The 24,603-nt window shown below is 43.0% G+C and overlaps 1 protein-coding gene across 20 annotated transcripts in view; it reads right to left on the bottom strand.

The window, feature by feature from the left end:
• myt1lb (myelin transcription factor 1-like, b) overlaps positions 1-19,063 on the bottom strand; it is a 127,351-nt gene extending 108,288 nt beyond the window's left edge. For 12 of the 20 annotated variants that reach the window (XM_078940891.1, XM_020713897.3, XM_078940903.1 and 9 more), the window contains exons 1-2: positions 18,756-19,041; positions 18,262-18,521 (exon numbers count right to left, since the gene is read on the bottom strand). In XM_078940891.1, the coding sequence (XP_078797017.1) occupies positions 18,262-18,270 (9 nt within the window). In that variant the 5' untranslated portion in view covers positions 18,271-18,521; positions 18,756-19,041. Of the gene's footprint in view, positions 1-18,261; positions 18,522-18,755 lie in introns of those variants that run through there. The other 8 variants (XM_078940897.1, XM_078940908.1, XM_078940896.1 and 5 more) reach the window with 6 other exon arrangements.
• Between the last annotated feature and the right edge of the window lie 5,540 nt (positions 19,064-24,603).

Here is a 24,603-nt window from a genome sequence, read left to right as displayed (position 1 = left end):
AGCTCGTAAAGTCGCTCAATTCTAACAAAAATACCAGCTAAAGCTCGTCTTTAGCGGTGTAGCTTTCCACAGAATCCGGTATCAGACCGTGGAACAAGTGAACAAAACAATAAAGCTCCGAAAAGCGATCTCCGCCTGCCATTTTATGCACTACATCTCCCATGATGCATTGGGTTGTGAGAGTGACAGCGCACAAGGAGATCTGTTGTTAAACGTCTTGAAACCAACGAACACACATCAAACTGTTTTTAAATCTTCTAACTTAACTTTTATTGCATCTTTTAGAAAAAAACAGCTGCAGTTTCCAGCTTTTTCTGCAACAATTATCTCAAAAATGCATGTGAGATTGTGGAGGGAGGGGCTGTAGATCAATACAGACTGAGTTTCTCCTTTTTTTTTAATTTTTGGATGCTGGTGTGCCGCAGGATTTTTTTTAAGGTTAAAGTGTGCCTTGGCTCAGAAAAGGTTGAAAAACACTGATCTATACTACAAAAAGCAGCTCTGAGCCATTTCAAGCAGGCAGAAACACCATTGAGTACCATCAGGGCCGGCCCTGGTCTTCTGGGGGCCCTAAGCGAAATTTAATTTGTGGGCCCTCTAACTGGTCAGCAGCACCAAAAAAACGCAACTGTTGTTGTAATATAAATGAGATCTCTCTATTAATACATTTGTGAATTATTGTTGCTGCCGAAGAATTGAATACAGTAAATTGCCTGCATGTTGGATGCACATTTAGTGGTGCACAACAAATTTTAAATGCAAAGAAATAAATATGAATGACAAATGTATATAGATATATAAATATATATTTTTTAATGTAACATTAGGCACTCAACAAATGACATTCCTAAAACTCCAACTTTTAAAAACAGCAACTTAACAGAAAATCAAATTACGATAAAACAATCCAACATAAAGAACACAACAGCTCAATGAGGGGAATTTGGAAAGTCAAAGTCTTTATCGGTCTGAAAAGGACCTCTCTGCACCAAATCCATTCTTACTGGATCAGAGACTGTGGTTGGTCATTCAGCTGGACCAACTGGATTTGAGGTACCGGTAGGTGGAATTTTGGATCCAGTCTGCTCCTCTTTCATACACGCCTCTCTTGGAGCCTCTGGAACATGAGATACAGAACTTCAATAAAAGCAAACAGTGAAAAGTCAAACAGTCAAATGTTTCCCTTTCAACAGTAGAAGTGGTGACAGCAGTTTCTTCTGCAGCTAAAAAACAAGAATTATTAATATACAATAAGCAATGATAAAGCTAATAAAATATCTATAGCAGAATACTAATAATAGTTTACTGGCTCATTTAAAATCTGTGTGCAGGTTTTTCACAATTTCATGATCTTTTTATATATTAATACGAGATTTATTGGTTGTGTAATTTAATAATGAAAAGTTTGGGACTCCATACTTTTCAGCTGCTGTTTATGAAAAAAGGGTTATGCAGACACTTTTTTTAATGACTTTACATGCTTTTAAAATTACCTGAGATGACATCTTCAGTGATGTCAGGAACCTCTTGGGATGTGGACGCTGCACCACCTCCAATACTTTTGATGCTTTTTGAGAGCAGAAGAAACTGAATGAGAATTATTTTCGAGTTTTCCATTGGAAATTACGACAAACTGGGTCGTTATGTGCAAACTTCACCTCGGATCAATTAGTATCTTACGAAAAAATTGCGCAGCTGCACAGAAATACTGGATAATGTAAAAAATACCCCAACATCTTCCAAACTTACCTTTTGATTGATGTTGAAGTTCTTCATCTTTTTCTGTGGCATGAAGTTCTCTTGTTATCGCTTTGATTGTCGTGACAAAATGTGCTGTTTTTTTATTTCCCCCAACTTTATTGAAACAAACTGCGCTCGTAAATGGCACAGTGTGTGCCAGGCTCAGATGCAAATATGTTGACCAATCGTTCCTAAGAGTGGTGTAACGTCATTATTTGGGTTGCCAGATTGGTTCAGGTGTGCTGAAAGGGGAGATCATTAAAGTGCAGGCAACTTTCTTTTGCACAACATTCAGAGCGCACGTTGGTACGGAAGTTCTATGAAATGGGTTGCCAGATTTGGGTCTTTTTTATTTAATTTTTGTCGCCACTTCGGGGCCCTGGTAGTGACGGGGGCCCTACGCGGCTGCGTAATTCGCGTATAGGGAGGGCCGGCCATGAGTACCATAGTCATTCAAATTCTGCTTATTCTTTGGAAGGTGTTTCTTTTTGCAACCTTCTACTGCGTGTTCAACTTCTTTTTCTGGATTTAATTACTTAGTTTCTTTGTATGTTTCTCATAAAAAAACAGCAAGAATGCTTGGTCACAAGGAAATGTGTCTATATTTGGTATGCAGGTTTTCTCATGAGAAAGGACATTGAAGTAAAGTCGCAGTCCGTTCCGGTTTCATCACACCTTGATGTTTGTGTTTGCAGTCTCTCCCACGGAGAGCACTGAGCTCACGGCTCAAACCATCTGCAGCTGGAGCACTAATCCCTGTTGTGAATCCGCCCTGCTAGTCATTCCCAGATTTTGGGAAGGGAGAACAGGGGTTTATGCAGGAAGGGGTGTACTAGTGTCTTACCCGGTGGTAAAGCCACCCCATGCTTTTGCTGTGCTGATAGATGTCACCTGTGTCAGCTTTTCCTTTTCTTTTTCACTAGTCTTTCTCCTCCTTCTTTTACCTCACATACTCTGCCTCTTGTATATCATTTTCTCCTATTTCCCACTGTCTCCTCCTTCTCTTTCAATGAGGCGCAAAGATGCAGAGACTGTAGTTGTGTTGAGCTTTAAAGTGTGCCTGGTTGAAACCCTTGCGCTTGGCACCTGAGGTAAAATAACCCCAACATATGCATCAATCTCTGCTTCGGTCTCTGTCTGTCTATAACTCTGAATCAGATGAAAGGACCATATTCATTATGGTAGGAAACGGCAAACATCTGGAAAGTTTCTCTTTGATTACGACCTTTTACATCAGAGTTTAAGGAAATAACTCAAAGAACGACTGCCTCAGTTTGCAAGTGTTTGTTGGCCCAAAGGCACATATCAAGGCAGCTCGCACACTTGATTAAAGCAGTCTAAGTAGCTTTGCTGCGAGTTTGTGCAGACGCATTCAGATAAGCTTAGAAACTAAACATGCCAAGTGCCTTTTTGTCTGACAAGTCCATCACCAAACTGTCAAGAGAAAAACTGACAATACAGACGGCCAACACGGGATCTCATTTGAGCTAGCTAATCAGACATCTTTGTGAAAAAGGTGGAGCCCTCCTGGGAGCTATTCTGGGGGGGACAAAGGAAACCATGTCATCTGGCAATACTAGAAACGAATGCTCCCAACAGGGGCTGAGGGAAAGGTAAGCAGGCTAAGGGACCCAAGGTGGTAATTAACTACCCTAAGCTTGATGCCCAGGCCTTCCAGGAGCCCCCCCACCCCCACCCCGCCTACCCACCGCCACCCCACCGCCACCCCACCAACAACAACAAAGATATCCAACCATTAACAAACAGAACATTACTGCATGAATGTACAAAATCCTACAAAAAGCTTCCTGAAGTCAGTTTGTGCAACGGAACCGAAAAGATAAAGCTGTGGTTTGTTTTTGTTTGTATAGCTACACGTGAATTTCATTTTGCTGTCATACTTTTATACCTTTTTAGTTTTAGCTTGTAATCTGAACCACCCACAAAGGAAAAATGGAGCTGCTTTGAACATTGTTTTTTTTTTACTCCACCCTTTGCATCACAACATTTACAATAGTAGATTGTTAACCCGTCACCAAAGCGGTCAAATACATGGTCTATACTCAGTCAATACTCCCTCAGGTTATATGTTGTGGTTGACACATGGTGTCGAGCTCAGTGGACACTATAATGCAGACAATGCAAAGCTAAACAGTGAGGACAGGGTACACTACAACAATTATGGATTCATTATCTCAAGTGTTGTGATGGATAGATTAAATAAAAATGTGCAAAACTTTTGTTTTAAGAAAAAATAAGTGTAAATGAAATTTGGATCAGAGATGTTCTGCTATACTTCCACTTCAGATCATTGAAATGTGGACAAACAGCAGCTTTAGTGATGTCATCCTGGTATTTTACCATGCAGAAGGTTTTCTTAAGCACGCCGTTTAAAAATACCTCTGTAAAATAATAAACTATTAGTATATTTTTGTGTTCACAACTTACACAGATCGACTTCAATTTAAAAAACATTTATTTATTCATGGTCAAAAATGATTCCTGTTCCAACACAGCAACAGCTTTGATAATATTAACACAATGTAAGTCAAGTTTTTTTAAGAGGAATATGATGCAGGTTTGATGTAGAAGTAAACATCAAACCCTGCATGTCTTTGAATGAGCTTTAATGGTTAAATGTCATGTATTTATTTTATTCCTTTGTTTATTTTATTTGTTTTATCTAGCATGTATGAGTTAAGGATGCAGGATGATCTTAAATAGGATCCTTTTAAAGATTGACAAAGCGTTCTTGTCATTCTGGTGATTTTTTAAATGTCTAAAAACAATTTTTCCAGCTAAGTTTAAGTTCTTAATGCAGACCTTTGTAACACAACTGTTTACCAGGTTCAATGTTGGAAATACATTTTCCTTTATGGATAAAAAAGGCCAGAAAACATCAGTTCCTGTTACAATAAGAGCTTGCATTCTCAGCTGCAGTGCCTGTCTCCCCATCTCCCCTGGTCCATGGGAGCAGAACACACTGGAGCGCTGGCTTTTGACCACAGCAATTTTAATCAGTCTTTTTCACACTTCATTGGGAATTCATCGCCGCCTTCCCCTTCAAACATTGTTTGGGAGAGTTATCAGCAGCAAGCAGCATATCCAGTAATTATATATGCAAGGTAACACTGGGAGCAGGCCTGAATATTTCAGCCAAATGCATGTGCTGCTGAGAACGCTGGAGGGTACGAATGCCTCACAGAGCTGGTTCTGCAGTGGTCCTGATTGGAGAATGGTTTGTTCTCGTCACATCCCGAAAGCGAGCCTTGCAACTCCGGCATGCAAATGGATGAAAAAAAGCATTTTGAACGCGGCAGGATTTTCATACAATGAGCGTCTGTGTTTGGTCCTGCTAAGGTATTTGTTAATGTAAATCTGCCGGATGAATTAAAACAGATTGCATGTGCAGATACGGGCGCGGCAGATGGAGAGCGTGAGTGCTTCAGCACATTGCATATTTGAAAGTGTTGCAGAGGCGCAGGGTGCAAACACTACTCTAGACTGGATCTCTAAAAATTTTGATGGTTTCACGTAATTGTTTACTGTATGAGTAAGAGGCCAGCTGTTAATATGTTCTGAACTCACAGCCAGGGAAACACACACACACACACCTACACACACACACACACACTGCATCCACCAGTCAGACACTAGTGGGTCCTCTGGGGAATATAGCAGCGGAGGCACAACAGTGACTCATCCAAATGGTCACGAAGCACACAAACGCACACACGTCCTCCCTGGCAGTCAGGCTGTCAGATAGCATCACCACCACGCCTGTAGAGCGCTGTTGACAGGTGTGGCCCGCCAGTCACGCACACACACACCAGCAAGCCACGTCATCCGAGCCCTCGCCTGACAGGAAGCCACATGTGATAATGTGCCCCATTCGGAGGCTGCGTCGGTCTGTCTGACAAAGACAGTGGGACAAAGAGAGTGGTTGTATGTTTTGTCAAAGTGCATGTGTCTCTACCATTTCTCCATACAATACAGAGTATTTAGACTCACAGTAATCTAAGGTACATGGACATGCAGCTGTGACCGTAATGTAGAGATCCGTGGCTCGGGCAATGCAGAAAGACGAATCAAGGAATACAGGCTCTCCAAAATGGGAGCTTTAAAGCCCGTGTTACAGCTCTACATACATTATGTGCATGTTGCATGGATGAAAATGGTCATATGTGAATCTCTGTGAAAAAAAGTGTGAACAGTTATGGTCTTTACGTGAAACTTTCACAGATGAACCACATTAAAACCACAGAAGTACAAATGAACCGCGCAAAGAACGCGTAAACCAACGTAGCACATGAACCGTGTGATTATTGTGCTGTTTCTATACAATTCATGAGTGATTCATGCATCATTAACATCATTTGAACAAGATATGTGTGGTTCATGCATGAAAAATCCGTTCGACACACGTGGAACGGTCGTGGAAAACCACAACTTTCTGTATGCATCTCACAAAAATCACACACAGTTGTGTAAAATTTACGTAATAATTGCGTATAAACTTTGTAAAACACACAGAATCTGTGTAATTCTCAACCAAACCAAAAATTCTGAACAGCTAAAAACGCCAATGGAAAACGCACAAAATGTACGTATTGGCCGTGTGACATGACCTTTAATGAGGGAACCATATCTGTCTATTGATGTTTGATCGTTTGTTTTGGTCTGTTTGACCCTGAAGAAGTTTTAAGGGAAAAATAATCACACTGTAAATGCACAAATCCTTCCAGTAGGGACGTGTGGTGACGTTTGTCACTGATGAGGCACTGACGCTCTCAGAGGCAGATTCACAAACATACACACCTAATATATTTATCAACTGTTGATCGTGCTTCATATGGCATTGCAGTATTCTTCTCAAACACTTGGTTGAGATTGGAGGGAGGGAAGAATGTCAAATGTACATTGAGTTCCTCCAGAAAACCACCAAGATGAATTCTACACAGACTAGAACACTGACAGCACCTCAGAGGATGCACGCTCTCTCACACACGTACTCACACACAGAATTTGCTTTCCTTCTGGACAAAAATCTCTGATTTTAGCGTGAAAGTCCTCCTGATCTTTTTTTAGTTTTAAAAGTCTCTCATTTCTCAATGAAGATGTGTTGATCTGACATCGCTCATCCATTTCAATTGAAAGTTACAACTTTAAGACATTTTTACTGAAATTTCATCCTCCATTTTTTCAGTCAGTCAGAGCAAAACATAAAATAACAGACACGTATTCCATTTTTTAGCAACAACTGAGGGACAATTCTGAGCTCACGAGCGCCCCCTACATGGAGGCAGAGGTACCGCCTACCTCACGTAGGGGCTTCAAGCGCAGCTTTATGTCAGATCCGAATGCGAAATGAAAGACAGACAAACGTAAAATACATAAACAAATAAAGTCAGGACATATAATAAGAATATCTAGAATGTTTAAAAAACTTAACAAAGCATTGCATTATTAGCAAACACTGAGTAAGCTATAATCACACAATCAACCCGGTTTGCATGGGGTTGCACCATTTAAGGTGAGTGTTGCCTCACTTCACAGCCTATGCTGTAAATGAAAAGGAAGTCTGTAAAATTCCACAATTTTAGGTATAAAAAATGATTTAAATCAGACATAAAAATTGCATTTATACCACATTTATTTGTTTACTGCTCTTTTATGATGGCAGGTGAGAATGATGACAGTGCCTCACCTGCCTCCCCTGACCGTACGCCCCTGCTTCCTAATAAGTAACACAATGGCATATATGTTTCGTTGAACTGCCTTTTGCTAGCGTGTTAGCGTGCTGCAGGGGAAGACATTCAGTCTGGGACACAGAAGGGAAGACCTGTCCCATGCACAAACCAGGCAAGCCTAAATCAGCCTCAAACCTGTGCCACTGTTTATTATTTGGAAGTCTGTGTGTTTGGAGTGAGCGCCAACAGAGTCAACACACAGAAGCCCATGCATTCAAACACATGAACCTAATGCATGCATGCGGGAATCCAAACACAAGCAAAAGCTTCCCACACCCAGGCGCATTAAGCGCACATCACTCAGAACACACACACACCCACTGATGTATACAACCCACTCTCTTGCCTCTAAGCAGTCTAGTCCAGTTACTACAAAGCCCACCAAGAGCTCTTTGCAGATCAAATAATCATGCCTTCCATCTGTTTCTCTTTCTCTGCATTAGCTTGGTGAAGGCGCCCTACAGACCCCGTTAAGGAACGCGGCAGCCTCGGCTAAAATAATGATTCGTCTCTCAGCCCCCTACTCCTCATTATCTCTGTCCAAAGCAGTTTCTGTAACAAGGAGGAGATATGGGCAAATTGCATGTTCATGCCTTGTAGTGCTCTGTAATGTCCTCTTGCTATGATAGAACACGAGGCTAACGGTAAAACATGCTTCTGACTGTACAGAAATTCCTATTCTTACGCAGTTATGACATATAATGTGGATCATTGTATAGATTATGTTTCAAAAATAGATTTCCTCTTTGTTTCAGTCTTGACAAAGTTTAGATTATATAATCTGTTAAATAGACGGGTTCAATTACTAAGACTTCTCCGATTTAATGCAGGATAAAATTGGCATTTTCACCATCGTCCTCATACCACTAAGCTTATTCAGAGAGGAATGTTTGTCTCTCTTATGCAAGATGGAAATGAGTTTTCTACGCGCTGCTGTGGCCAAGCTATTTTGGAAAATGCTGGGCCGAGCAAGAAAATTAGGTCACATTCACAGGGCAGGGCCTCCTTTCAGGGTGCAAGCTGCAGAGGGCTAAAACGGAAAAAGTAAAATGTGTGGTACAATTTATTCAGGGCAGGATATATGCACACTTGAGTAAAATGAACAAGATGTTGGATCTCACAGACAAAGAGAGGAATGTTTTAGCAGAGACCTGGCAATGACCTGAATACATTGCAGCTCTGGAAGAGAAACAAGGATCTAGCTCTGAGTGCACTGCTTCATATTTCTCCTGCATTTTGCAGCAGATCACACCAGACTGAGACTTTTTCAGCCGTATGCAGAGAACGATGCTGACACAGAGCGTCTGATTTATTATGCATGGGACTGTGGGGCACAATTGGTGAGGGAGAATGAGAAACGACGGCATCCTCCTTGTTAACAGTAAATATGTGAGCCATCCTGCTCGTTAAGCACTGCACCGAGATGAAGAAGAGAAGGCCAAACTTGCTTTGACACCCCCTCTCCTTCACAATCCATTTGAGCAAATCATCCACAAGGACGCAAAAAATCCTGTTACAGGGAGTGGGATAACAATGAAAGATCCACGACATTTAGATCCAGACCAACCGAGGTGTGGAGCACAGACAGACTAACAGATGGTCATGAGGATGGCACCATCCACTACCAATGCAAAAGACTGCAATTTTCTCTGTGTTACCTGGACAGTTGAGGCCTGCCAAGAGTTCTCTCTACATTCTAAAAAAATCCTTTAATATTATCAATATTGTTATTCGATATTATAGCATGTAGGGAGAATTTAGTCAGTTTGGGCTGTGACACAAAAATGCTAAAGGAAAGTCAAAGAAGGTCATGTTAAAATCTAGACCTATGGTAATCAAAGCACACAAGTAATTTACAACATAAAAGAGATAAAGCAGCTATAGACATAATAAGGAAATATAGAGTAAACTCCAGTTTAAACATTTTTAGCTACACAATTAAAGCAGTGGACATCTCATCACAAGGGTCCTAGTTTGTGACTTGAAAGCAGGACGATGGAGAGTTCAGGTCAAAAACGTCCCTTCTACAGAACAAAAGGGGCTGCAGGACAACTGAAATCCATAAGCTAAAGCTGACACACAGTATGGGTCAGGGTGACCCCACAGTATGATTCCACCAAAAGCCTTACGGTCTGCCGGTCTGGTCCCCGGGTTTGATCGGAATCACTGCAGTGCATTTCAGACGCGTCCTCCGCTCTGCTTCATTAACGATACGTGCCAAGTCTATTTTGGTATTCAGCCAGAGGCGAGCCATGTTAATCTACACAGAGCAGATCAAGCTGGCAGGAAGTCAGCCAAGACAGTGACACGGAGAATCAGTGCAATTTTCAAAATAAAACCCAACAAGCAAGCTCAGAATTTCACTAACCTTCAAATGTAATTTGGCTAATAAAAAGACAACTTATAAACCAGTCAGAAAGACTCGGATGGGAATGGAGGCCACGAACAGTAAACTCTAATTAAGGTTGGTGTCAACATGAAGTAACGCAGCGTTCTGAATTCAGGATTTCTAATGGTAAAGTGTATCTTCTCCTTACTCTCCCTTTACCTATTACAGTCACTGGTAAATGCAACTTAGCCAAATCAAACACACGGCCACGGTTGGCATAAGCCGGTACTACTGAAACAAACAAATTCTGATGGACAACATTAAATAAACACCCCAATGTACAAATGAAGGATTATCTTGTGTGACATTGCAGTCTTTGTGCATCTGTGCACTCGATATTGCAAATCTCCATTTCATCATAGAATTAAATGAAATCAAATTCCCCCTCACCCCCCCCCCTTTTTGGAATAAGTTTGTTTTCATCCATCCATCCATCACCCATCCATCCATCCCTCCATCATCCATCCATCCATCCTTCCATCCATCCATCATCCATCCATCCCTCCATCATCCATCCATCCATCACCCATCCATCCCTCCATCATCCCTCCATCATCCATCCATCCATCCATCACCCATCCATCCATCCCTCCATCATCCATCCATCCATCCATCCATCCATCCATCACCCATCCCTCCATCATCCCTCCATCATCCATCCATCCATCCATCCATCCATCCATCATCCACCCATCCATCCATCCATCCATCCATCATCCATCCATCCATCCATCCATCCTTCCATCCATCCATCCTTCCATCCATCCATCATCCATCCATCCCTCCATCATCCATCCATCCATCCATCCATCCATCCATCCATCCATCCATTCATCCATCCATCCATCATCCATCCATCCCTCCATCACCCATCCATCCATCCATCCATCCATCCATCACATTGTTTTCTAAAAAATCCACAAGTAATTATCCCGAGAGTGTAAATATCTATACATAGATGTACTGTGTAAGGTAGAAGAAGACAAATAAATTCACACAAAAATGCATGCAGAGAACTATACAAAACACCTCATACTTCTCAGGAAAAAAAGCCTATTTCAGACTTTTTCTACTTTAAGTCCTCCCATCCATCTTCTAATCCGTTTTGTCTCTTTCGGGGTCACGGGCTGCTGGAGCCTATCCGAGCCACTCATGGGCAAAGGCAGGGGACATCCTGGACAGGTCCCAGTCTGATGTAGGGCCACAATCACACACCCACGCACATTCACATGCACACCTAGCATAGAGTGACCAATGAACCTATGAAGCATGTTTTTGAATGTTGGGGGGAAGCCGGAGAAAACCCACCCATGCACGGGGAGAACATGCTAACTCCACACAGAAAGGTCCCCCATTGACGTTCTGGTTCAGGTCCCCCGGCCAGGACTTGAACTGGGGACCTTTTTGCTGTGAGGCAAGAGTGCTAACCACTGAAGCCCCTACTTTGAGTCTTTGGCTAAATTCCATTATAAGCCGTTGTAAACCTGTGGTAAAACGAAAAGGTGACAGTTAGGGTCACCACTTCAAGGACAAGTGGGAACTTGCATGTTTTTTAGGGAAATATGAAAAATTATGGGTGCCTAACATAGCAGGAGACTGTCTGTTATCAATGAGTTCAATATAAATAGGGGCTATCGGACGAGACAGGCTATCTATGACAAGCTAACAGGGACTGAAGGGTGTGAAAATTAAACAAATTAACAATAAGTCTGGGAAAAATGTATGTAAATGTTTTTTATTTGAACAAATAAGAAGTGAGCCATTGCACTAAAATGTTCATTAAATAGTTCAAAGAAGGCCAATTGGTCGGTCCTTAACCCTTGTGCTATCCTAGGCACCTTAATGTTGGGAGTTGGGTCATCTAGACCCACTTTTTTCTTCAATGATTTGTGATCTTCACTGGTATCCATGGATTACATGAAATCTTTCCACCTTTATCCACCTTTGTCATGGTAGGGAGAACACGTCAATGTAAGGGTGGGGTCATCTATGATAGCACAAGGGTTAAACGTTTTCACCTCACCAAATCGGTCCTTTTTGCAAAAAGTTTGGACCCCCTCTGAATTAGAGAACACCCTCCTCTCCATCCCACTGTTCAAGTCTCATCCGAGTCCCAAAGAAGCAGCAACCAGATTTTGCGATGCCTTCCTGGGATTATATTGTCTCGGCTGATAACTGCCCATGTGACTAAATGCAGCTTCAACTTGCTGCACTTTTCAACTAAGTAGCCTGATTGATTTGACTGAAATTTTGCACAAAAACTGTATCTTAAGAACAAAAATGGCCTTTTTAATCTCCCAAAAGCCTGTGACGATGGAAGCAAATCAAAGGAGCTCATTTATTCCACCCCGTCCTGTCTTCATCCCAGTAGAATTTTCTAGCAAGGCAAAGCTAAACACAAGCAGTAATTGGTCCGAACAGAAACCAAATCATTTCTCCACAAACAGAAACGGTCTGCTTCCCAAAACAAAGCTATTGATCTGGGCCATGATTCCAGTCTGCATGTTTGTCAATATTTATGCATCTATGTCTGTTTATGTTCAAACTGTTAGAGGCATTGCTTCTACTTGAGTGTTTGCGTGAATGTGTGCAAGTATTCCCGCCCCCATCTGTGCATTGGGTAACGCCAGTGTGTGCGCTCGTGTGTGTTCGATGAGCCGTCAGTCCTAAAGAGGAGCCTTGCTGCTGTCATGCAATGACACCTCTCATTTGCTGCTGTCCTGTGAAGCGGAGCTGATGGCAGAGGTCAGGCCACCCTCACAGAGACGCAGCGACTCAGAGCACATCATGTCTGCCCGACGTCGCAGCAGAACCCTCCGCCACTTACGCAGAAGCACGCACACAGGCACGTCCAGAATAATCATGAACACCTTCATTTGCATACACACAGGCACAGATGCATGCGCGCTCAAGCTCCACAAATCAGCCGATGTGAATTTTTCAATTAACCGCTCTTCCTTGCCAACAAACCGAAAACACATCCCAAAACTGGGGATGCAATCAGGTGTCTTACTGTCGTCACTAATAATCACTTTGAGCTGTGCCTGAAACAAACGCAGGTCAACACTGGTTTCCTTCTTTAGCGATGGGTGCCTCTGGAAGCAGGAGCAGCCCGGCGCCTGCATGTTCTGAAAGCTGCACTCTGCATGGCGTTCAATAATCAGCCCGCGTCTCATCAGCTCACCCTCCCTCAGCCTGACCGCTGTCATATGCCATCATCAATTACCCGCCGGACAGAGGGATTTTCACCTAATAGTGGCCACGTGTGACAGGATTTTAGAGAGCAAAAGTGACAAATCTGATTTACAGGAACGTTGTAAACAGAGAGACAGAGCTTTGCTGACTGCCGTGTTAAAAACAACACGCATGTATAGTCTTTTTTTCTAGTAACAACTTTGGGGAACAGAAGGCTCCTTGTGCTAAATTAATTCTTTCAATAATTAACAATCTTCCTTTTTTAGTTCTTATCTCTTTGACCCACGCAATGCTTGGTTTTTAATAATGTTGTTTTGTTCACTTAAATTCTATTGGGGTGCCAATCATAATTATAAATGTTATTAGTGAAACCATTGGTTTTTACACTATGAAACATTTAGAAGCAGCAAATTTGAAGAGAACAAAACCTTTTAACCCAAACACATCAACATCATGAATCCCAGTATACATTTCAGAAAATAATATCAATCATGTACAATCTGAATGGTCCAGTATTACATGTTCTTAAGAAGCGCTTGCATGATAAATGAAGGTATTGAGTAGGTTCTACTAGTTTAGTCCTTGAATACAGAGATCTGCAAAGGGAATAAAACAGTAAATGCAGACTCAATTTCAAAAAGACGGTTGCAGGATGTGTTGCTGTTTTGCTCCTCATAGCACAGTTTTGGAGCAGATGTGGCATTAGGGCAGGAAAAGCTCTCTCCCAGTTTATTGCGTTGCTTCCGTCCTGAAGATTTGTGTTGCAGACTTCCTTTGTTCCATGCCTGCTTATGCAACCTAAGTCATATTAGCAGGGAAGCTAATTGTATTCTCTTGCCAGCAGCAGCAGCAGCAGCAGCAGCCTCAGATCCAGCGCGCTGATGGTTTGGTGGCAGTTCTCTCAGCTGCTCCTCCTGAGCTCCTAATTTTCTTCAAGGCCCAGTTGTGCTGCTAATGGGAAAAGGCCAAAGCAGGTTATGAAAATCTTTATTTACAGCTGGCTGCCAGGCTGTGTGAAGTAGGTCACAGCAGCTTGTGAAATGGAACAAACCTCGCTCACATCGCTTCATAATTCTCCTTTGAATGCTTGCTGCCTTACAATGTCAGCGAGGGGAAAGACACCAACAGCGTTTTCAGTCCACCTTGGTACGGCTTCCCCGACTCTCCAGCATAAACGTTTTAGCAAAAGTGGGAAAACATCACATCTATAAAAACAATTATTAAAAACGGCAGCTTTGAAAATATCCGCACAACTGAAAAACTATTATCAACGTTAAACTAGTCAAAACAAGTGAACAGCTCAGGCTCTGTCTGAATGTGCTGCAGTGTCTTAAAAGTGAAAAGATGCCAAGATGCACAGCCTGCTATTAATCCCAGCGCTGTCATACATCAAATGTTTCAGCGGCCTGTGGATGAGACCCATTTTTATAAAGCTACGGCAGCCCAGTGAGGCACTTTACGCTCATCATTGAACACTCAGACATTTGCAACTTCTACAATATGTCAAACATTTGTGGATAGGTGTGCCGCCAGCCTCGTCTCCTGAGGTGATGGATGCCTGTGGGAGGCTGTTATGCCACAAGGTGAAAATGTCCATTAATCAGCCCCACTTCCTCCACTGCTTGGCTTTCCCATTACCAGCACACTCCAAGCAGCCTGATTGGTTTTTAATTGGCCTGCCCGCCAGGAGATAGATCACGTTTTCCCAGCGGAAAAGCACGAATATGTGAACGGTGTGTGTGTGTCTGCAGAGAGGGGCAGCCGGATGATGTCCCTGCAGGAATGCCCTCATGGATGGGCAATGGTGAGTTTCTGCCACCTCATCAAATATCATCCTTTTTTCCTGAAGCAACAATCATTTGATCTTTTTAGATGATTTTTAATAATGTCACCTGAGACTCTACAAACAGGCTGCACCTGTAAGGCGCTGAAATCCAAAAACCTTCCAGCTTTAGGATTCCTGCACAGGAACAGCACAGTCTCAGTCGTCCTGTCACAGCTTAGAAATGATGCAAGGAACAAAACGTAAAAAATCAACTCAGGATCTTTTCCCTTCCTTGGTGTTTGGAAGAAATTATGGTGACCATGTGAGAGGAAAAAAAAGAGTCAAATCAATATCGGTTTGTTTCTGTTAACATTTTTCCAACATTAGATGAACTTCTTCTCTATTCTGTTGCATGAACTTGAATGGGATTAAATTTACATTACAGCATAATTAATGGTGCATAGCAGCTGGTGCACCGTTACTGCATGTGTGAAGGACACCAGAGCGGCTCCACGTTACACTGAGTAGATGTCAGTATTGACAATGTATCTGCTCAAATAGATCATTCCCCCTCGGCATCCTCATCTGACCGTGTCACTGAGGCTGATTGGAAGAACGCATCGATTCCCTTTGGTATCTTCACAAACATCCACAGAAATATGGCTTCCCATTGCAGCAGCAGTGCGCTCCTTCTGGCTCTGCACAAGTTCATGAAGGAAAAAAAGAGAGGAATGGTTTCTACTAACTATCACTAAATGTGCATTAAACTGACTACAAGTTTCTTTAGCCACTTATACCAGATTAAATACTGGCCCAAAACCATTTGTAGGATCTTTGAAAGTCAAGGCCCGGTGGTTTTTAATGCAGCTTAAAAGTTCCTCTCGGATCATCTTTTGATCTATTTCTAGGGTTTCTAGTGGTCTTTTAATTCTGATGATGCTGTTTTAGACGAAATCTAAAATCTGTTGTCGTTTCTGTTGCAGAAATTCACCTCTGAGTTATGGAGGGGACTGTTTGTGCGGAAGTAAGCCTCCGCTTATTTCCCATGATCCCTTTGTTTACACTCTCTCCCACTAGCTAACAGTTGCTGTTGTAACAGAAATGGCAGCAGAATAAGATCTATCCATCGGTCCAGTTCTGATCCAGGTTCCAGGTCAGACCAGGAAAGCAAATACTGAGTCTGCAGGTGGATGATCAGAAGGGGCGGAGCAGGGAGACTGTGGCCCCGCCCATTTTCGTTTGTACGTAACAATGACAAGCTTTTATCGAACTTTTTTTTCTCTGCTCCTGTTTCACAACAATAAAGAAATCCTCAGAAATACAGTTTTCATCTTAATTTTCTTGTATTTTGTTCTTCATCATGAGAAAAATGCCGCAAGAACATGTTCAAAACACCATTTTCATTAGAGTGGGTCTTTAATGGTCTGACAGGCGTCAAGATATACTTTGCCAGATGATTTTTTTTGGTGTCCATGGAAATGCCGTCCTCATGTCGTCATCTCCTTCTCCTATAAGCATGGCTTAGCTATCAACATGCTCTACTAATTACTGCTGCTTGTTTTTCGGGGATGGAAGACTGTGTGGAGCGTTTCCTACCCCAGAGTTGTGATTTCTGCTTCATGTCATCACACTTCCCCGGCAGGTGAGTGTTTTTTACAGTCTCCACCTTTTCCCCTCTAACCAGGATAGTGCTAAGGATGTGACTTTTGTGTTCATCGTTTATCTCGACATGTTGGTTGTAGAGCAATCCCAGAGACACACTTCACATCAGCTGCTGTTTGACAAACAGAAAACACTAAGAAGAAATCGTCTGGCAACAACAATTGTCTTGTTCATTCACTTCAAGCCAGGTGGTAAGCATTTGGAACAGCAAAAACACAGAATGGCCTCTTTGTAACATAAAGAACCTTCTGGATCATTTCTCCACACCTCTTTGAACCCTCTTTCCCTTTCTTTCAATTTAGTTCTTACTTGACAACTTTGACTAATAGCTCTCCAAAAATGACCCAGCCCTGCCTGGTTGCAGGCAGTAGCTGCCTCCAGTACAGTAGCTGTGTACAGTGCATCTTCTGACCTAACAGTCCACAGTCTGCAATCCCATCAGCGCCCAATTTCCTGTCCCCTCCAGCTCTGACGAGATTGTTGTGATTAAGAGGGGCTGGGTTCTTTTGCTCTCCGTCTGCAGGCTGAGAGATGAGAGGAATGATGGCAGGAAGAGAGAAAGAGCCGGGGAGGAAAGGTTGTTCCCGCAGCGTTGGTCTCAGTGAGACCCAGGGAGCAGCGTTCCCACCATAATTTAATCCCATTCGAATGTCTCCCTGTCCTCAAGTCTCTCTGCAAAGCACATCAAGTGCTGCAATGACAAACAAACCAATAAAAAAAAACACTCTTGCCACACAAGTCTCCTTCTAACGAGAAGGACCTCTCCTTCATCCTGCTGCTGGAGAACCAAAGGATCCAGCTTGACTCAGTTAGCTGCTCTTCCCTTCTCCTCACACAACCTCCACATACGGAGATGAAAACCATCATGTGAAATATTAGATTTCATTTCATAGTTTAGATTGAAATCGTGTGGATTTGGGCCGTTTCTAATCCAGTTTGACTAAATTACAAAAATACCTTCACCACCTATTTTTGGCTCCTCAGTGACCCCAGTTGTGTCCACACCGTCTATGGTTCTTAACACAGACATGTGCCAATGCCAAGTCAACACAGTTTGTGGCGAATGACGGATGTTGCAGCACATAGGAACACAGCAACATGCAAACAGAGAAAAGGCACTGCAGCTGAGGGGAAAGTGTCTTATATTAGTGCAGTTCCAAACTCTGCAGCACCTTTAGTAGTTTCCTGCAGACTTCAGATGGAATCAGAGCTGAAACTTTGAATCAGGAGGGAAAAATCTGTTTTAACTAAACACGATGAAGTTGAACAAATGATTTCAGTCATTTCAGATTTTGAGGAGACAGCAGTTTGTGAAATGGAACGAAACATCCTGAAAAGCCAAAGAAAGAAGCAAAACATTAAGAATCTGTTTCACCTGACCTTTCACCAAATGACAACAAGGACTGACTCCAGCTTAGCTCTGACCAGCATGCATGAGGAATACCGTCCCTGGATAGATGGATGAATAGAAAGCAGGTATGCTGGGGAAGGAAGCCCCTAAAAAGTTTGCAGCACAACACATGGGGTGGACCAACACTCCTGTTCAACGCTTTTAGCGATCTTCTACCCTAACTCAGGTTCAGAAGGACAAAGAGAGATTTTCACAAACTTCTAGTATTACAAACCCCACTGAAGGAACAGCAAAACACCAAACTAGCTGAGCCGTATGAGCAAAAATCCAGTAACAGATATTTTCAAGCAGCCTGGATCATCAGCAATGTAAGAACCTGAGGAGCGATAAAGGAGCAGAAGTTACCTACCAGCTGCATTCGCCTCTTGAAACTTTTCTTCCAGTTCTCCACAACGCGCCTCCTCTCTTATTATCAGTCTTTCCCTGATTTCTCTCTCAATTCCCTCACTGAGCTCACTGCAAAGTTCTGCTTTGCTCCTGCATGCAAATCATTTTTACGACTTGAGAGATGGCTGGGGGGGGGGAGGGCGAGCGAAGGCAGAAAGGATGACAGAGGGGTGGAGGAGTAGAGATAATGGTTGGAAGGCAGACGACCAATGGGCCCAGAGCCTAATGAAAAAAAATAGGAGAGAATCAGGACACACCAATGAGGCGCAGCCGGTAGAGAGAGAGGCAGAGATGGCAGGAGAGGAGAGGGAGGGAGAGAGAGGAGCTGCACAGAGGAGGAGCGCGGTAGGAGGAGAGAGGCGAGAATCCCAGGCGGGATGGAGAGACTGCAGATCAGAGAGAGCACAAAGAAAGAAAGAAAGAAAGACAGAGGGAGGACGGAAGACGCTGACTTACCAGGGTGCTGCCAGTGGCATCCTTCACACGCCGCCTCCACGACTCCCCCCACAAACAAACACACACACACACACACACACAGCAGTGATGGAGGCGCACGCCGTGCTGCCGCTCAGACTAACCAACAGCAAAAACAACAAAGGAGAGGATTTCCAAGCTGACTGGTATCCCCTAAAGCAGTGGTGGCGCTGTGTGTGTGTGTGTGTGTTTGTGTGAGTGTGCGAGCATGTGTTTGTGTTAGGGAGAGAGGGAGAGGCAGCCGAAGGAAGCTGAAATGCTATGTCTCTCCGCTCCTACAAACTGATCTCCTCTCTATCTGTCTGCGCCTCTCTCTGCATGGATGTCCTCCCGCCCCTGCTCTCTCTCTGCCTGCTAATGTGCCCTCCCTTCCCCTTCTCCCTCTTTACATTTATTCAGGGCTGCAGACTGTCTGCTCCTGGAGTCAGATCTTCCCACGGGCCTTGGGCTGGGATGAGATGAGCGAGAGGGAGGATAGAAACAGGATGATGGGAGCAGCGTTGAGCAGTGCTTCCATTCGAAATTGAAAACATACCAAACTGGGCGACTGAAAAGACTAAAGGAGCCCAAATGACGGCGCCTTGCACATTATTTGATGGGGGATCTTTCGGGGAGTTTACAAAGATACGGGATGCAAACCGAAGGAGGTGTCGGGTCGGCTCGCTGTTAATTAACATGCCAGACTTCCATGCTGGCTGGGCACCAGAATTAGGAGTGGGGAAGATGAATGAGTGTGGAAGCAGGCTAGCTGCAGCCATGTGTTCAGAGCTGCACACGGACAGAAGAAGTGTTTGCAGTGCTCACGCCGTAAAGAAGGTGACAATCAAGTGCATTCTTTAGGAAAAGAAAACATGGACAACAACACCATGATTTCCATATTTACTCAGATAAGCAAACATAAAGAATGCTAATGTGATCCCTAAGACATCATCATAATTAGATTATAAATTAGCTTCATTTCTTACGGAGAAGAGGTGCTAATTCATTCATGTTCCCAGGGTGCGACAGAATCCGCTAAAAATGCAGCAGCCCCTCCAGGCAGAAAAAGCAGATTGGGGATGACTTATAAGGCAAAAAGACAAAAGAATTTTGTATCTAAAACAGAAGAATAGGCAAAGAAAACACCATGTTTTGGGATCCTACAACCCAGGTGAAGCAGAATTTTACCAAGTCCATGTTGCCCCCCCCTCGTCAGCTGACAAAGCCATGATAAATACTCCAGTGGGTTGGGATCCAAATGCCCCCAAGGGAGTTCAAAATTACCAAATTCAAATTCCTATTTGACTATGTTAATGCCAACCAAACACAATTAATGTACTCCCCGGTCTTGAGTCAATAAATGAGAACGTCATGGAAACGAACGGGTAATTTCAGGAATCACGATGGCGGGACACTTGGCCTTTCAGCAACCCCTCTATCTGACGGCTGTCACTAGAAATGACTCTAAACATTGTCGCCTCCAAGGTTTGTGATTGTCATTAGCCAACCCTGATCTGGATCAGAAAATAATTAGCTTTTCCAAGCATTTATACATCATGCTCTGGTTGTGTTATCAAACAGGCAAATGCTTACTGTTGACAGTTTACAGTAAAGTATGTCACAGTCACTCATTTCAGTAACAAAAATGTTATATTACAGTAACAAATCACTGTTTGGAGCAACAACATAGTGTAAAGACATTACTTTGAATCTGGAATAATATTATACTCATTATGTGTCTAATAACTTACGAATTACTTCATACTTTACTGTCCAAAATGCATTTGTTGAAACAAAAAATAACATAAAGCATTAATAAATGAATAAATGTCATAAACTAAATGTTTTTTACTTTTGGTGATGAGGGTGGTAGCATTATAATAATTATAATATTAATGGTTTGGATTTTTCTGCTCTTTTCCAAACGCTCAAAGTTCTTCCAATGTGTCCATCATTCATTCATGCTGTGTGATGGTAACTACTGATGTAGCCACAGCTGCCCCTCTGACCATCACCGGACATTCACACACATTCACACACCAGTGGAGCTGCACCGGAGGCAGGGAGGGGGAAGTGTCTTCCCCAAGGACACAACAATAGTTAACTGGGGGGAGCGGGGATCGAACCGCCGACTCTTCGATCATTGGACGACCTGCCCAACCTCCTGAGCAGCTGCCGCCCCAACATCATGCTCTGGGGTTGCACAAAGAACAGGGTGACTGATCCTTACGAAGTAAAGAATGAATGGATCCATGTATGGTGATACTTTGGACAAAAACATCCTGACATCAGTGAGAACATTGAGGATGAAACGAGATCTTCCAGCAGGACAATGATGCCAAATACATTGCCCTGGCAACAAAGAAGGGACTACCCAAAAAGCATTTCAAGGCTCGAGAGCCTCTAGACCTCAATCCAATACAGAATCTGTGGAGGCAGCGGAAAGTATGTGTTGCCTAGCAACAGCCCCAAAGTGTCACAGCTCTAGAGAAGGTCTGCATGGAAGAATGGACCAGATTTTTTAATTGGAATAGCTTTAGATTTCAGTAAATCTGACCTCCCAATGCAGCAAATTCAACAAATGACCATTTTAGGTTCCCTAGAATCTGTCAAATGTTGTGGAACTCTGTTGTGTGAAAGAATGTGGAACAGCGACTTTGAAGGTTTTTAGTTTAGAAGAAAATACTATTATCTTTTGGAGGTTTGTTCAATAACATTTATTATTTACTCTAATGGTTTGTAAGTTGACTGTCATTTGCATGGAGGATTTAAGTAAATCATAAAAAATAGCATTTGTATAATAATTGGGAGCGTGCTTTAAGATCCAGTCAGAAACTGCACTGCTATCTTTCCTAGCCAAACAGCTGATGCTACGGCTAAATCGCGGTACCGTCATTCTTATCGAAATGTCTTTAATAGAATCAAATAAACAGAAAGAAAATGTATTTTATGATATTTTATATTCCTAACTACTCGGTGTTTTAACAGGACCTGTTTGGATGAACAAAGAGCTGATATCCTCGAGATGGTAAATGTTTTTAATGTTGTCAATGAGGGCAATTTCCCACGGCACACCTGACCATCTCCCACGGCACACTACTGTGCCGCGGAACACTGGTTGAAAAACACTGTCCTAGACCCATCCATACCTCCACAGGTGTATCATCAGGACCAAATATCTTTTGTACCCTTTATCCTCTTAATGGCCCCCCTCACTTCACCCGCACCAACCCTATCTTCAATCACCCAAACCTGCTGCATGTCCTTCCCATATCTGTCTCTCTGCTTGCTAATCTGTATAGGTCAGTCTCTCCCTATTTACTGCCCAACCTAGCATGCTAGTCATCATAAGCAGCTGAGTAGCTTGGTTGGTAAGGCGAAAGGCACGCAGGAATCCAGGGTTCGATTCCCGGAGGGGAACAAACAATGGTACTGGGGCGAGCACTTAACATCACCCAGTGGGGGTCCTTGGGCAAGACTCCTAACGCTACTGCCTCCCGATTGCGGTTCGTCTGCAGCTCACCGCTCCCCCAGGGGATCGGTCAAATGCAGAGAAGAATTTCCTAGCAGCTCGATAGCTCGGTTGGTAAGGTGGTAAGAATACAGTATTATAAAATAAAAATAAATAAATAAGTTCCTTGACCTCTCTTCTTTCTCCCTGTACTCCTGTCCACTCTCCTTAGTCTTCTCAGTGCCAAGTCTCCTCATGAACCTTCTTTTCCAACATTCAAAGTCTCTACTCTCAGCTCAACACTCACGACTTTCCTCTTTTCTCTCTTCCTATCAACACACCTTACTCCTCCTCTCCTTCTTCCACCAACAGTGGTCTAATTTCCACCTGTCTCTTGTTGGTGAACAGCACCGATGCTGGTCATTGTTAACCCGGGCCTCGACCGATCTGGTATGGATATCATAGATCTGATTCTCATATTTGGTTAGGCAAAGATTTGACGTCGGCTGCCCTTCCTGACCTGACCCTCTGGATTTATCCGGGTTATGAACCAGCATAATGAAATCCTGCCTACATTTACTAACTATGCAATGTAAACAAAAAATGTATTTTTTAACAAAACCTAACCTAACCTGCCATTAACCAATTTAACCAGCTTCTACCAACAGTAGTATGGGACGTATACATCTTGAGATTTTTCCACTGCAATGATACTTAGAGAAAGGTCAAAAAGGTTGAGGGCCTTAATGGGAAATTTTAGGATTGAAATTTTACCATTAGATTGACAACTGGACCTGATGTAAAGAACTAAATATTATCATAGATGAGGATTTGATTTATGTAAGCTCTTGATTTGATTTTTTTTATTAATAAAAGGTCTATTTCTATTTCTACTCGTCTGACCTGAAAGATAAAACAAAATGCAAATCTGCAGAAAGTAGCATGCTGAGAGGTTAGAGTAGTTGATGCTACAGAGTGGAAGTAAGCAAGCCCCAGCGAGCCATGGGGGGGGGGGGGGGTGATCTGTGTGCTTTGGGACTTGAAGGGATAATGCTGCAGAAGGTTAGGCTTGTTATTCAGTGGCACTGAGAAGGGGAGATCAGGCAGGGTGGAGGGGAAAAGAAAAAGGAGGATTCTAAAAGAAGAGGAGGAGGCTGTATTCTTGGTGTATTGGGAGTAAGACAGTGGAGTATAACAAGCCTCAGTCTGCTCATGTACTGCATAGGTGTGCCTGGATGTGTGTGTGTGTGGGGGGCTTAGGAACGGGATGACAAATGCACCAGACATGAAAGACCAGAGCACACACAAACCCATGGGGAGTGTCCTTACCTGTACAGCAGGCAACAGCAGCACACAGCCATGGTTTCATGGGACAAACATTAACACATAAAAGCTGTATCTGTTTCAGCCTGAGCTGATTTTAATTTTCTACACCAACATTCATGTTTGCTTATATCAAAAATCAAAAAGTGCATCCTTTTGAAACACTGTCACTGAGAGCAAATATTACCCCAGGAACAGTCTGTTTCATTTAGTCCCTATTTATTTATTTGCATCTATCAGGAAACATTTGGATGAAGATTCACGAGATTTCACCTTTGAAATCCCAGAGTTACAAGTTTTACGTCTTATTGCAGAGTGGCAACTGCTGTTGAAAGTGTATTTACAGCCGAGCATCTACCCATCCATTAGCTGCACCCATTTACCCTGAAGAGGGTCAGAGGGTTGGAGGCTATCCCTGCTGATGCTGTGTAAGAGGCTCACTGCACTCTGGACAGGTTTCCAGTCCATCACAGGGCTAACACAAAAAGACAAACGACCATGCAGCCTTGCAGTCAATTTCGTGGTCTGGGGCTGTGGGAGAAGCCTCACAGAGAGCTACCAGACAGAAAACCGGAGCTGGAGAGGAGGGTTGAAACTGCTGCTGTTCACGCTTAGCTCATATCTTTTTCAGTAGACCAAAACAGAGCAGAAACAGTCGTTGAAAGATTGATTTTTAAACATCCCACAAAAGACAGAAGACTGACTGTGGCTCCAGCCATAAATCCGTCTCCACTGCCTGAAAGGTTAGTGTTTGGATCCCACCTTGAACAGCTTCAACATGGATTATTTAAGAAAGCAAATAAGCTGCATCTGTCCTGAACATAGAAATGTTGTAGGTGACCAGTAAAGAAATCCTCAACACTCCAAAGCAAATAGCTTCTCTGTCAGAACAGATTTTAAAAATTAAAGCTTTGTTTTTAATATGTACCATTCATACACTGTCATGCAAAGACACTTATTAGGTTCCTTTCATGAGAAGCTTTTCGCCCCTCGTGAAAGAATGAGCCTCTGAACATACGTGTTGGCTGAGGCTCGCTGAAGATGCAGGCGCGGCGGGGCTTCCACCTTTAAATCCAC

The sequence above is a fragment of the Oryzias latipes genome, chromosome 22 (genome assembly GCF_053564925.1).
Source record: "Oryzias latipes strain Hd-rR chromosome 22, Olatipes_Hd-rR_3.1".
Classification (NCBI taxonomy): domain Eukaryota; kingdom Metazoa; phylum Chordata; class Actinopteri; order Beloniformes; family Adrianichthyidae; genus Oryzias; species Oryzias latipes.
Note: the sequence above shows the minus strand (reverse complement) of the source record. Positions and strands in the feature narration are given on the sequence as shown.